Source organism: Mercenaria mercenaria, chromosome 1 (genome assembly GCF_021730395.1).
Source record: "Mercenaria mercenaria strain notata chromosome 1, MADL_Memer_1, whole genome shotgun sequence".
In the NCBI taxonomy this organism is placed as follows: Eukaryota; Metazoa; Mollusca; class Bivalvia; order Venerida; family Veneridae; genus Mercenaria; species Mercenaria mercenaria.
Genome location: NC_069361.1, coordinates 16,027,531 through 16,041,148, shown reverse-complemented (window position 1 = coordinate 16,041,148; position 13,618 = coordinate 16,027,531). Strand labels below are relative to the sequence as shown.

General features: G+C 34.5%; 1 protein-coding gene across 2 annotated transcripts; it reads left to right on the top strand.

The window, feature by feature from the left end:
- The first annotated feature begins 5,899 nt into the window (after nucleotides 1–5,899).
- On the top strand, nucleotides 5,900–12,044 carry LOC123544895 (RING finger protein 145-like). Of its 2 annotated transcripts, XM_053540693.1 has the most exons (3): nucleotides 5,900–6,395; nucleotides 8,203–8,328; nucleotides 8,534–12,044. In XM_053540693.1, exons 2-3 carry the CDS (start codon nucleotides 8,229–8,231, stop codon nucleotides 10,225–10,227), a joined length of 1,794 nt encoding a protein of 597 aa, XP_053396668.1. In that variant the 5' UTR covers nucleotides 5,900–6,395; nucleotides 8,203–8,228; the 3' UTR covers nucleotides 10,228–12,044. The 2 variants fall into 2 exon arrangements, with proteins under 2 accessions (XP_053396668.1, XP_053396673.1); XM_053540698.1 differs by lacking the exon at nucleotides 8,203–8,328 and having other exon boundaries at nucleotides 5,906–6,395.
- The last annotated feature ends 1,574 nt before the right edge of the window (nucleotides 12,045–13,618 follow it).

The following is a 13,618-nucleotide window of genomic DNA, read 5'->3' as shown; positions in this document are numbered from 1 at the left end:
TTTGTCTTTTGTGCATGGGTATCTGCGCTGTTGTGGTTTACGTTGTGGTGTGACTGTGATTAGGGAGAGTAGCATTCTCTTTGTATGTTCGTCCTTGTTCTGCTTTCCCCTTCGGCCTCCTCCTACACCCCCTTTCTGCCCCTTGCCACTTCCTCCCCCTTTATCTATATTTGGCATAAATTTATAGTACTTGTTAGTTTTTTTAAGAAACCCGTCTGTAATATTTTTCTGTTACAGCTTCTTTTTGTTGTGGGCCTACTTTGCAAATGCGTGGCCCTGAGGTTTTGTTTTTAGTGCTCTGTGCTTCCGAGAAATCTACCCTTACCTATTATCTTTTGTGCTGAAACTAAGCGCGTTAACTAAGATACATTATTTTAAAGTACATTTTCATTTGCAGAAATGTACCTACTTATGAATTTACCTGTTTTGGTATGAGTTCATACCGTCTGAAAACAGCTGACTTCGCAACTTCGACACACAGTAAGAGTCGATGAATGGTTTCAGTTATATGAGTTATATGGAATTGCTTAGCTAGTGACATATCTAATCAGCGGACAGCTTTGCCTGGTATTTTCATTAAAGTACATAATCTTACCCGTAATAGCTAAATATGGTATTGCGTATCCAATCTTTGTCGGTTTTAACAAATATATTACAAATAAGTTTCTTCAACAGGGCTACTGTTATTATAAATTACGTAAATACTTTGCTAAATTTTTCTATCATAATTCAGATTTAGTTTTAAAATACGATAGCAATTTAAAGACACTTCTGCGAGAAGGTATATCAAAACCAGTTTTTTATGGGGTGGTTTACAAACTTCGTAAGATTTTGGGTTATAGTGCGCGCGTTTGGGGAGGCTGCGTTTTTAGAACGTAGCTTTCCCTGTAGGATATTCTTCCTTGTTTTTACGCTTTCTCAAAACACATTGCCGCCAGATATGCTTGATTTTGTTTATATATGAATTTCCGTTTAAAGGAGACGTCTTGCTTATCATTTAAGCTGAAGAGTCACTCATGTTAAAATACCAACAACATGTAGAGAATGATAGGAATCACACCACAATTTCATACGTTTCATTTGGAGAAAGAGTCGAGCTAAAATTAGAAATTATTTTTATTTATGTTTCTCCAAAGTAACTTAAACTGATTGGTTGGACAATTAGAAAACCCCTTAGGACAAGTTTCCCAAAACGTTCAATAAACAATAAATACTTTCATCCGTTTTGAATTTTACGCATTATTACCCAGGGTCCGTTGACAATATTCAAATAGTATACACCAATATTGCAGCACATACCAAAATTAAAAAAAAATGTATCTAAAAAATTAGGCGGTGAGCAAAAAACAAATTTAAATGTATATTTTTGAGGAATAAGGAGCGAGTGAAGAGCGAAGAAATATATTTTCTTGTCTTTGCTCTCGTTTAAGTAAAGAAAATAAAATAAAATGTACAAGCCTTTACATTAAAAAACATAAGGGATAGAGAATACAGCAAGTGAAAAAAAAAGTAATAACAAAGTACATGTATAATCAAATAATATATATGGTTGAAAATATTATCATGCAACAAAATACAAAATATAACATTAAAACATAAAGCGGGCATTGATATTTACTGTAAAACATTATGTGAAACATTAAATCGCAATGAAAACAAATCCTGCATTTTCACTAACTTTGCACTTCAAGGATTAAATTTTCTGAAACAAATTCCCAGTTAAGGTCTGTTAAGCAGGAATTTGAAAATTTGAAGGCGCGAAATTAGAACAACAAAATGCATCCACACACAAAAGGGAGAGTTTCAAATAAGCTTTCAGCTTCCTACTCAATCCTGTATGCTTTTTTTGATATATATATATATATATATATATATATACATGTTGTAAATTTTGTGATTAATAAAATATTGTTTAAACCAAAAGGGAAACAAAATCAAACCCAACATGTTGTTTGTGTTTCTGGAACAATACGAGCTGCAAATCTGATGAGCAACTTTTTAATTCGGTGAGGCCTAAACATTAATGAGAGTTTGATCACAGTTTTTATTCATGAATCACATTAAATTTTCACAACTCTGATCAAGATTAGTGTATAAGTATAAACATATAATAATTATGCAGTCGTTTGACAATACATACGGTGGTATGTTTAGCACATGCATTTATTTTTTTTAAGATTAAATTATCTCGTGCGCACTATATCTTATCTCGAGCTCACGACATCTTATCTTGAGCGATCAACATCTTATCTCGTGCGCACGACATCTTATCTCGAGCGATCAACATCTTATCTCGTGCGCACGACATCTTATCTCGAGCGATCAACATCTTATCTCGTGCGCACGACATCTTATCTCGAGCGATCAACATCTTATCTCGAGCGAACGACATTATATCAATATATATTAAGGCCCTTTGTATGAATTCAGATCATCAGTAAAAACATACGACTGCCACCGTTTTTGCTTTTGTTTCGATTATACTTATAACCGTTTCACGTGTTTGCAGGGTTATAATTTAAATACGCAAACTGATAAAAAAAGGCAGCAAAAATTCAGTGATGCAACAAAGAAATAAATTTAAGTCCTTGACAAAAAAAAAACACAACATATTTAGTATGTAGGCTTCGCCCATATATTAAAGAAATTCCTTGTTTTCCCTTAATTCATGCATTTAATTTTATAACTTTTCTGCGCAAATTTATCAGTCGAACTGCGATTTGTTGCTATTCTAACATGCAGAAAGCATCATTGATTACGTTCATTTAATTTTGAAGATAGGATGACCAATTATGTGCACTGCTCTCCCAAATGATGTGATATAAACTTGTACATGTACTTGTGGAAAGTTTAAATAACGTCGGAATAGGCGGGACCCTAATTATCAACTTGTCCATATGTTTTACTGATAACCTAAATACACACAAAAGGCCTTTATATATATAGATAAGATGTCGTGCGCTCGAGATAAGATGTCGACCGCTCAAGATAAGATGTCGTGCGCACGGAATAAGATGTTGATCGCTCGAGATAAGATGTCGTGGGCACGAGATAAGGTGTTTATCGCTCGAGATAAGATGTCGATCGCTCGAGATAAGATTTCGTGCGCACGAGATAAGATGTTGATCGCTCGAGATAAGATGTCGTGCGCACGAGATAAGATGTCGATCGGTCGAGATAAGATGTCGTGCGCACGAGATAAGATGTCGTGCACACGAGATAAGATGTCGATCGCTTGAGATAAGATATCGTGCGCACGAAGTAAGATGTCGATCGCTCGAGATAAGATGTCGTGCGCACGAGATAAGATGTCGATCGCTTGAAATAAAATGTCGTACACACGAGATAAGATGTTGATCGCTCAAGATAAGATGTCGTGCGCACGAGATAAGATGTCGATCGCTCGAAATAAGATGTTGATCGCTTGAGATAAGATGTCGTGCGCACGAGATAAGATGTTGATCGCTCAAGATAAGATGTCGTGCGCACGAGATAAGATGTCGAGCGCTCGAATTAAGATGTCGTGCGAACGAGATAAGATGTCGATCGCTCGAGATAAGATGTCGTGCACACGAGATAAGATGTCGATCGCTTGAGATAAGATATCGTGCGCACGAGATAAGATGTTGATCGCTCAAGATAAGATGTCGTGCGCACGAGATAAGATGTTGATCGCTCAAGATAAGATGTCGTGCGCACGAGATAAGATGTTGATCGCTCGAGATAAGATTTCGTGCGCAGAGGAGATAAGATGTTGATCGCTCAAGATAAGATGACGTGCGCTCGAGATAAGATGTAGTGCACTAAACATACCACCGTAATTACGCAATAAGTGTTTGTCGTTTTATTTACTTGAAATACTTTATACTGTGAAGTTATGTCACTTATATTATTTTAGCTATATAAAATTCCTATGTGTGTTTGACTGCACGTCTACGATTTCTGTGAGGGGATATGGCTTTAATCTATTTTAAACGAAACTTTCGAACAGGAGCCAAGTGTAATATAAAGACATCAAGATTTGTCTGTATCATGTTAGGAAATCTTTATAGATAACTCAACTTATCTGTAGTCCTTTCAATGCCAGCAAGTAGCGTGCATATATAGCAGTACGTCTGGAGAATATGTTAGTTTTACTGCTTCCCAAGGGCCGTACGCCCAGAAAGTGCAGTAAGCACGAGGTTTGCTGTACAGTCAAAAAAGGTAAAACCCATCTGTACATGGCCTATTCTATGTTTTCCAAATCAGGAAGTTACAGCACGATCTACACACGATCTATCAGATACATTCCAAATCAGGAAGTTACAGCACGATCACTCATGAGCAATCATATTCAATCCAAATGAGGATGTTACAGCACAATATAAACCTGACCAGCAATATCAAAGGATAGTCATTACAGCTATATGAAACGGAAGACCTTGAGAAGCTTATGTGGAAATACCTTTGGTCCACCATTTTCTTACATTTTCTTTGTACTAAATATACATGTATATAGCAATAAAATGTAATTAAAACGAATTTCACTTTACTCATTATGGTTATTACACAACTGGTCTATTATTTCGGCTTTTATATAAGGTAAAGTAAGGTAAGCTAAGTAATAGGAAGCCATTGTTTGATATGTTGTTAATATTGAAAAGTAAATTATTTTTCTCATAAATTGTTCTCTGTTAAAGAAAAGAGAAACAGAATGATATGATAACAACATATCTAGCAGAGCGACGAAATGAGAGAAAAACTTAATAGTATAAGGAACGAACGAAGATCAAACAAAAGAATATGATCCAGTTTGATATTTCAAGGCAGGAGAACGTCAAGATGAGAGCATAACAGAAAATGAAATGGAGAATGATTTTGTTCTATTCTAAGTCATAGTCAGACTTTGGCTAAGGTAGTTAAAACTAACGAAATCAGGTTTCTTGAAGCAGGTTTCTTGCACAATCTACTCCTAACATGTCATAAGGTCAAAGTTTGTCATAAGTAGGCTTTAAGTTTCTGGCGTGGGTCATGCGTTGTGCAACTGTTTTCTTCTGTGAGTTGATAGTTTATAAAAGAATAAAGAGGCAGATAACCAACGTAGGAAACTGCGCAGTATAAACGCAGAAGTTCTAAATTTGGAATATTATTTCGTCATGTGCCTCTTTAAGAATTTGTGACTGGTCATCCCGATGTCGATATAATGTAACATGTCACGTGTCCACGGCGTGATATTCCCGTGAGGCAGAACTTGAGTTCAACACTACAAGTAGATAACGTCGTATATATGTCTACAAAATTGAAAATGGCGATAAACACACACACGCGCACACACACACGCATACACACACACGTACGCGCGCGCGCGCACACACCTACACGAACTTACACACACACGCTAGCTGTATAACAACCATTATAGGTCGTTTATCTAAAAATAGTGTATAATTGCTATTTATAACACATAGTCGTTTATCTAGAAATAGTGTATAATTGCTATTTATAAAACATAGGTCGTTTATCTTGAAATAGTGTATAATTGCTATTTATAAAACATAGGTCGTTTATCTAGAAATAGTGTATAATTGTTATTTATAAAACATAGGTCGTTTATCTTGAAATAGTGTATAATTGCTATTTATAAAACATAGGTCATTCTTCTAGAAATAGTGTGTATGACCTATTTATAAAACTGGGTAGTTTGTAATAACAACTACCTATTTATACAATATATTGGGTTTTCACAAGTCAATTTCCAATCCTGACCTCGGTATTTTTCGGAACAAATGATCGATTAAAATGAATATACAAAAATTTAAATTTAGTGATTGTTTTTCCAATATACATATATATATATCTAAAAAGGGTCTATGTACGCTTATTACACAAGAATGCACTTGAAATACAGATGACAGTATGTTGCACGCAAATCGAATGACGATATGTTAAATGATAGAGTAACAAAATATATATCGATGACATGTAGAGAAATGCTAATTTCGGATTGCACAACAAGTCATTACATATGTTTATCATGTGTGCTAAATATAGGTATTTGTCAATATTTGGGTTTTCCAACTGAAAATTCTACATTAGGATCATGGAGACCGTAGATAAAGGAGCTCAATTTGTACAGAACTATACACAAAGGTTGTTTGAACATATTGAGAAGCAAGCACTTCGAATCGGTGAAAAATGTGATGATTATATGGATGATACTTCACCGGGAAAGAAATATTTGTGTGAAATATTGCTTAGGGTTCCGTTGATTTTCATAATTCACCAATGGCTACTTCTAAGTCCGTATTCTAATTACTGGATTATTGATATTTTCCTCTTCATCGTCCGATACGGAGGCGAGTGTCACTCATGATACAACAATATGACTAGGATAAGAACTTGAAAATGTTTTGTCGGTAAGTCCTATATAAAACAAACTCAACACATTCGGCTTATAGGAAAATTGATATAGGGATTTTAAAATGAAATTACGCGTAACGAAAATTGATTTTGTTGATAATTATTTTATTTATAGAAGTGGTGTATTGATTTATTTTATATTGGTGTTTATCGTTATTTTCCGATGTCATTGTCAACTGTTCCTTTTTTTTTTTGATATAACTGCATTTGTATTCTATTAATACATTTCATTTGAAAACAATTACCCGGCTTGTGAACCTCAATATTCTTAAGCTACTGGTTTTGGTGTAACTTACTATATTTTGAAAATTATAACGTTCAACTTAAGAAGGAAAATAAGTTCAATACAAAAAAAAAAAAAAAAAAACAACGAAACAATGCTAAGGAAAGAATAATACTTTCCTAAAATAAAATGTATATTCAAGTTTATGATCTTGGCGGACTTGCCAAGCTAAAAATACATTACAAAAGGTATTTGCTAATAATCAATAATTCCTAACAATAGAAACACGAAACGGCTTTGAGTATTTATTTCATAGAGTACATAGATATTGTAGATACCTGCCATTTAATTGTTACTTTACATGGCCGGTGTATTTTCACATAAATTGATTGGTATTGGCGCGATAAACAGCAAATATATGGACTCCTCTTACAAAGTTACAGGACATCTTAAGAATGGTGGAGACATAAACTAGCCTATTAAGTGTTTTATAGATGCCCGAGTATATTCTAAAACACAAATACTGTTTTCTAGTGTAGAATATTTAAGGAAAACGTACTATTAAATTTCAATTGTTAAGTGATTTTGAACCATTATATAGATTTTTGGAACATTTACACATCTTTTATATTGGCATTTATCAACAAATCAAGGATTGGGCTTCACGTTTCAATGTTTGTGAACTTAATAAAAGCATTTTATACTAGTCTCGCCTCTGTGATAAATAAATAAACAGAACATGATGCATAATTTTACTTTGCGTCATTGATATACCCACAAATGGTCATTTCACACTGTCTATTTCCGTTTGGAGAACAGTCAAGAAGTGCTATTTATTTCAAAATATAAGACTATGCTAATGCAGTTGTACTCATTTAATCAACATAACACAATTTTTTTTTAAACAACAAATCACATTTTGAGTCTCAGAACGTTGATAAATAAGGACTAAACAACTTAAGATTGATTATATTTACACATGTATTTACTCGTTCCTCGAAAATCAAAACGAAACTAAATATGTCTCACAAACAGATGCAAATCGCTGAATATTTCATATTACTGCTGGCATGTAAGCGGTCCGACTGCATAAAATTTGTTGACTGCATAAAATATGTAAACTATTTTCTCTTAATGCGTACCTCAGAACATATACTGTGTTATAAGTTCATGTTTTATGGTTTTATCATTGAACGTTGTTTTAAGAGTACACTTTTCCCTTCGCGGTTTAGATTGCCAATTACGATAGACTTTTAAAAAGTCCCGAACTGTTATCAAACATATCCATGAATGTTTTTATATAGCTTGATACGGAATAGATAAATCGTTCGCAAGTTATAGCTTATATGTTTTAGGTGATGAAAAGGTCATAATTATAACGTAATGTTGTCAGTGCTTAGTTTATGATATAGATGTAAATTTACTGCAAGACACAGACAGATACATTTTGTTAATTTGTGGAAGATTCAACATAGCACAAAAACGTGAAATTATTATCACTTACTGAACCGTACAATTGTGCTACACAATATTTTCAAATTATCTTAACGTGCGGTTATGGTGGAATTTTCTCATCACAGGTCACGATCATGTAGTTAAAGGGTCTATGCAGGTCATGTACGTGTCAATAGAGTACATTCAGAGCCAGCTCTATGACATGACAGAGAACATTGTAAAGATACATTTTCAGAGAAACTGTGTCACTAGTGAGTAAGCTGTTCATTTCTAAATACGTAGCTGTGACGTTAAGTTAGGGACATTACAAACCTATTTGGTCCATCATTGGAGGGTTGCATTTATTATGTTTAATAAATAAACTTTATACTAAATTTTCAAAGGATATACTTGAATTTGTATCAGACCTTTTTGTAAACTTTGAAGGTAATTGTCATGAGTATTTGTATTTTATAGTTGTATTTCCCTTGGTTGGAACATGGGCATTCAACAGCGGAGTCCTTCTGCAAGTATACACTGTCCTTACAATAGATGTAGCCGTCACATGGTTGAAACGAATTGATTATTGGACCCACCACGATGAAGCAGATGGTATTTGCCATGAAAAGAATGTTCTTGTTTGGCCAAATGTAACAGAACAATCGAGGGCACCAGAGATATGTTCCATTTCAATGCAGATTGTATACCTTTGTTGCAGACCTGGAGCGTTCGTACACAGAAGGAAAGTGCATATATCCACCTGGGTATACATTGCATTATTTGCGACCCTTGTTCCCAATATTCTAAGCGTTTTAAGTATATTTCCTTCTTTTCTGTCGGAAGTTTCATATTGGATAGAAAGTACATTATTATTAAAAGTGTGTATATTTGAAGTAGGTTCAAATATGGATGTAGATATTAAAGTTGATAAAAATAAATTAGTGCTACTGACTGCTAAGCACATACTGACAAATGATGAGCAGACGAGACTAGAATACAGAACTAGAATTCAAGATTTACGACGACGTATAGAAAGACGAAATCAGGGTGGTAACTATGCGGATCGGTTTCCAGGCAAATGGTTCATGCGAGATACAATGCTTGCCTTTGGAGCTTTGTATTTTCTCTTTACATTTCTGATTGAAATAACTATCTATCAAACACAACTTAGCTCTATGTCTACATCCGATACCCTTTTTGAAGTATTAACTGTGTGGTGCACGACACAGGTGATTGTTGTTTTCATGTCATATGGACTTGGACTTCTATCTAATCTGTGCGTTGCTCTGTGTCACATATTCCTTACTACCGAAATAATCATAATAGAGGCTTTCGATGCGAACATTGGTGGTATTGTACAAGTATCTGCGCTCATAGCATTTACTGAAGCAAACATTTTGTCTTTAGAGTACACTGAAAAAATAGAAGCCATGAAAATGGTAGTATTCCTTTCCGTATACGCTATAATCTTCCAAACACTCGATGTTCTCGAACACAAAATACTTAATGCAGTCAACAGTGGCGTGTCCCCAGGTGTATTATTCTACCTGCGAGTCGGGATTCTAACAGCACTTTTTGTAACTGCCCCAACCTTATCCTCAGTTATTGTTTCGGAACATTTAGACATAAATCCATGGCTTCTCTTTTTTGCATCTGGAAATTGTACGCTAATACTCCGAACTGTCTTTATGTTATTGGAATGTGCTTTCGTATCTTTCACATGGCACACTATACAGCATCTGGGTAGGTTAGAAGACCTGATACATTACACGCGAGTATCAAAGAGCCTGTGTCTGGTTGTACTAAATGTTTTGCAGAGTTATTGTAGATATATTTGTCCGTTCTTTAAAGGTTGGTGGTTTTTAAGACTTTTCTTAGCTGTATTCAGCTGTTTTGTTGTGGTATTTGCTTTTGGGATGATGGAATTAAATAGATACAATGACCGAAACCGTTTGAGATCACTCCTTAACAGCCTGCCAGATGTAACGTTCAAATCTGCAAACACAACAAACGAAAATAGCGAAGAGGAAACCGAAGAGTGTGCGATTTGTTACTCTCTGTTGTCGGAAGGGAAGACTTTACCTTGCAAACATGTCTTCCACAAGGACTGCTTAAGAAGATGGTTTCAGGTTAAGGCAGTTTGTCCTTTCTGTAACACTGAAATTAAATAAGAAATTATACACCTTTTGAAAGTGAAAAGTAAGAACCTAGAAATAAGAAGTAAGAAGTAAAAAATTTGAAGTAAGAAGGTAGAAATAAGCAGTAAGAAATTTGAAGTTAGAAGTAAGAACTAAGAATTTTAAAATGTCTCTTTATGACTTTCGTGCTATACAGAGAAGTATATGAAAGTAGCCTCTACAGATAAATAAGATGTTAAAATACGGCTGGGATGTACTTTCTGGCTATTATAAAACAACTGTAGTGAGCCATTATGACCAAAAGCCATACCACAACCATGTATAACATTTTTATAATATACCGAAGCTTTCATATTCATATTTCATATATTGTCGACATATTCTGATACGTATCAAATAAATTGCTTTTTCATCTGTCTTGTCATCTAAGCCTAAAAATCTATCAAGATCACCTCACCAGAAATATTAACATTGCTATATGACGTGGCAGAATGCGGGGACGTTTCGGTTACCCTTGGTATTCACTATGGTTATTGCGTGTAAGGCACGTACACTGCTCCATTATCGGTCTCTTAATGACGACTGTAATTATCGTTTCAATGGATTTTTTTTACTATTTTCAGTATGGAACATAATAATTTTTAATTAAAAGAGTACGCCAAGGATTAATACTTCGGCAGATTTTTCATCTAAAATTTACATTTTCTTATTTCTTATACATAATATAACCCTGTTATGTTTTTACTTTGTTGACACGTCATTCAGTTAATAATATGAGTATACATGTACATATAAAATAGTCTGCATCATGCTTACAACCGCAATAAAGCATAACGGAATTTTACCGACTGTCACCGAACCTATTACTACTGAGACAGAAGCGTACAGCAGAGGCAGAACTCTCTTACGTACGGTCAATGATTTCTGTAGTAAGGATTAAATACCATAAACCTTTAATCTTAATCAATACATACTCTAATTAAATACATGATATTTTTTTTTATATTTTCTATAAGAAAATCCAGTGACAATGCAGAAGTTAGAAGTAAGATGAAAGAAGTTAGAAGTTCCTCCAGGCTCTCATAATAAATAGTGTAATTCGCCACGGTGCAAATGCTTATGCCACAAACAAGCCCCTTTACATAGATTATTTACCGTGTGAAGGCGGTGTCCCTATTTTTAATTTGCTTTTTTGCCCTTGCCGTTTCATTTGTTTTGTATGTTATCTTGCATGTACCGCCTTCTTTTAATGTTTTACAATTTTTTAATTATGATAAACTATGTATTGTTGACTGGTATTTGAAGCACGCCGTCTACTTTATAGTTCCAATATTGGGTCAAATTTTGGGTGGTGTAATATGTTGGATTTTCTGGTTGTGTTTGCTAGGCTTAATGCTTTTAGTGATTCTATGAAGCAGACACATATTTCAACCCTGGCCGGGATTCGGACCTGGCACCTCTCACACCTAAGGTGAACACGTCACACCACGTCACTATAAAAGTTAGCTCAGTAGCAAGCTAGTATACGTGCACACTTATAATCTACCCGACTTAGGACAACGCAACAGACTGAAAATATTTCAGCCCTTATCTGAATTTGAACATGGGACCTCTTACATTTAGGTCGTTAAACAAAATTACTTTTGTTGATAAATTTCTTAATTTATGTCTTTATAGGGAATATCTCTTGCATAGTCATTTGTCTGCGCCGTCTGTTTACCCAGCTTTGTTCTCTATTTCACATAAGGACATGTATCTACATTGATTATGCACATTGCTTGTATTAACTGAGTTTACAGATTTGTATATATATAAAACCTAGTGAAAGAAAAATAAAAGGTTGAATCATGTTTTGTTTCGTCTTACGTTTTGAAGAGTGCAAGAATTTTTTTATCATAAAGAACCATATATGTGCTGCAGAGAAGGGGTCCGAACAATGTACCTTGATCACCCAATTATAAGAAACATAGTTAAAAAAATCTTCTAATGATTACTGTGTTCTCTACATTAGAGAGAATGGCAGTCAATGTATATGCTATCAAATGCAACATTTATAACTCCCAGTACCATCTACTCGTTAGAAAGACTCCCACGTTCGTTGAACAATAGGTCGACATATAACTTAGTTAATATTTAGATTGTTTCGACGTTACTTTAAACAGAAACAAATTATCTGGTCAATTTTTCAGTATAAACATTCTGTGAAGAGTTAGTCAAAAAAGTCTGAAATTCAAAAAAGCGGAGGTACCAAACAAGTAACATGAACCTTAATATTAATTTTTCAATTAATTAAGTTATTTTAGATCATTTAAGCATGACTCGTCTTTACACAGTTTGTTTTGAAACAAGTTAAATGGAATCTTTTAAATGATGCACTGTACTTACCAAAAAAGGATTGAAAATTTATCATATTTCCTTGTTACAGTAAATTCCACTTAGAATACGATCTTTGTTTTCAAATATATCGTATAACATATATATTGTATTTTGGATGTCGGAGAATAGCATGGTTGTATATTCATATATAAATGAGTAAACTGGCACACGGACATTTTATATTTTGCAAAATGATGATGTTCCGAATTTTAATTAAGGCATTTTCTTTTGATTTCATCCTTATGCATGCAATTGCAAGTGTTATTCACACTGCTATCTTCGCAGTATTACTTAAAATCATTACTTGTCTAATCAACAGTACAACATGTTATTTGCAAAACTGGTATGATTTGATAAATGTGTAAAAGACTTGAACTAGATTGTGATATTGGAATTTAACATTCAAGATTCGGCGTGTGATGTAGTTCATGCATTGACTATTGTTTTACAGATTAATAAACAAAAGAAATCATTACTTGGAAAACATAGTTTAAACTGACACAATAAATTTTTCATCTCTAGTGTTTTAAAGTTTCATGGCATTAAAGTGATAAAGAAACGACGTCATCAAATGCCCTGACGATAACAGAAAATACTCTTTGTATTCCGTTTAATGTGTTAAAAACGCGGGAAAATTCTTTGAAGACATAGGTAAAGATAGGAGTCTCTTGTTTAGCGTAGGTAGTTTACGAAAGTCCCACCCTGGAATGGACGGAACAATTTATTTCTACTTGAACCCACGGCAGTTGTCATATTTACCTCCACAGCATCCACCAATTTCAGTTTATCAACCAACACTGAACACTAGTCGGTGTATCAGCCACGACCGTGAATCACACCGGGATCGCTGGAATGGCAGTCCAGCCCACCAACCACTGCGCCACTGATTCCGTAATATAAACCTCATCCCAGCTTTAAGTTTTCTAAAACAAATAAGAGACTTACAAAGCGCCGTGTACGAATTAGTAGTAGATAATGTAGTAAATGTGTTTCAAAAAGTTGAAGCTCGACTGATCACAAACAGCCGCGGATATATGCCCCTGCGAAT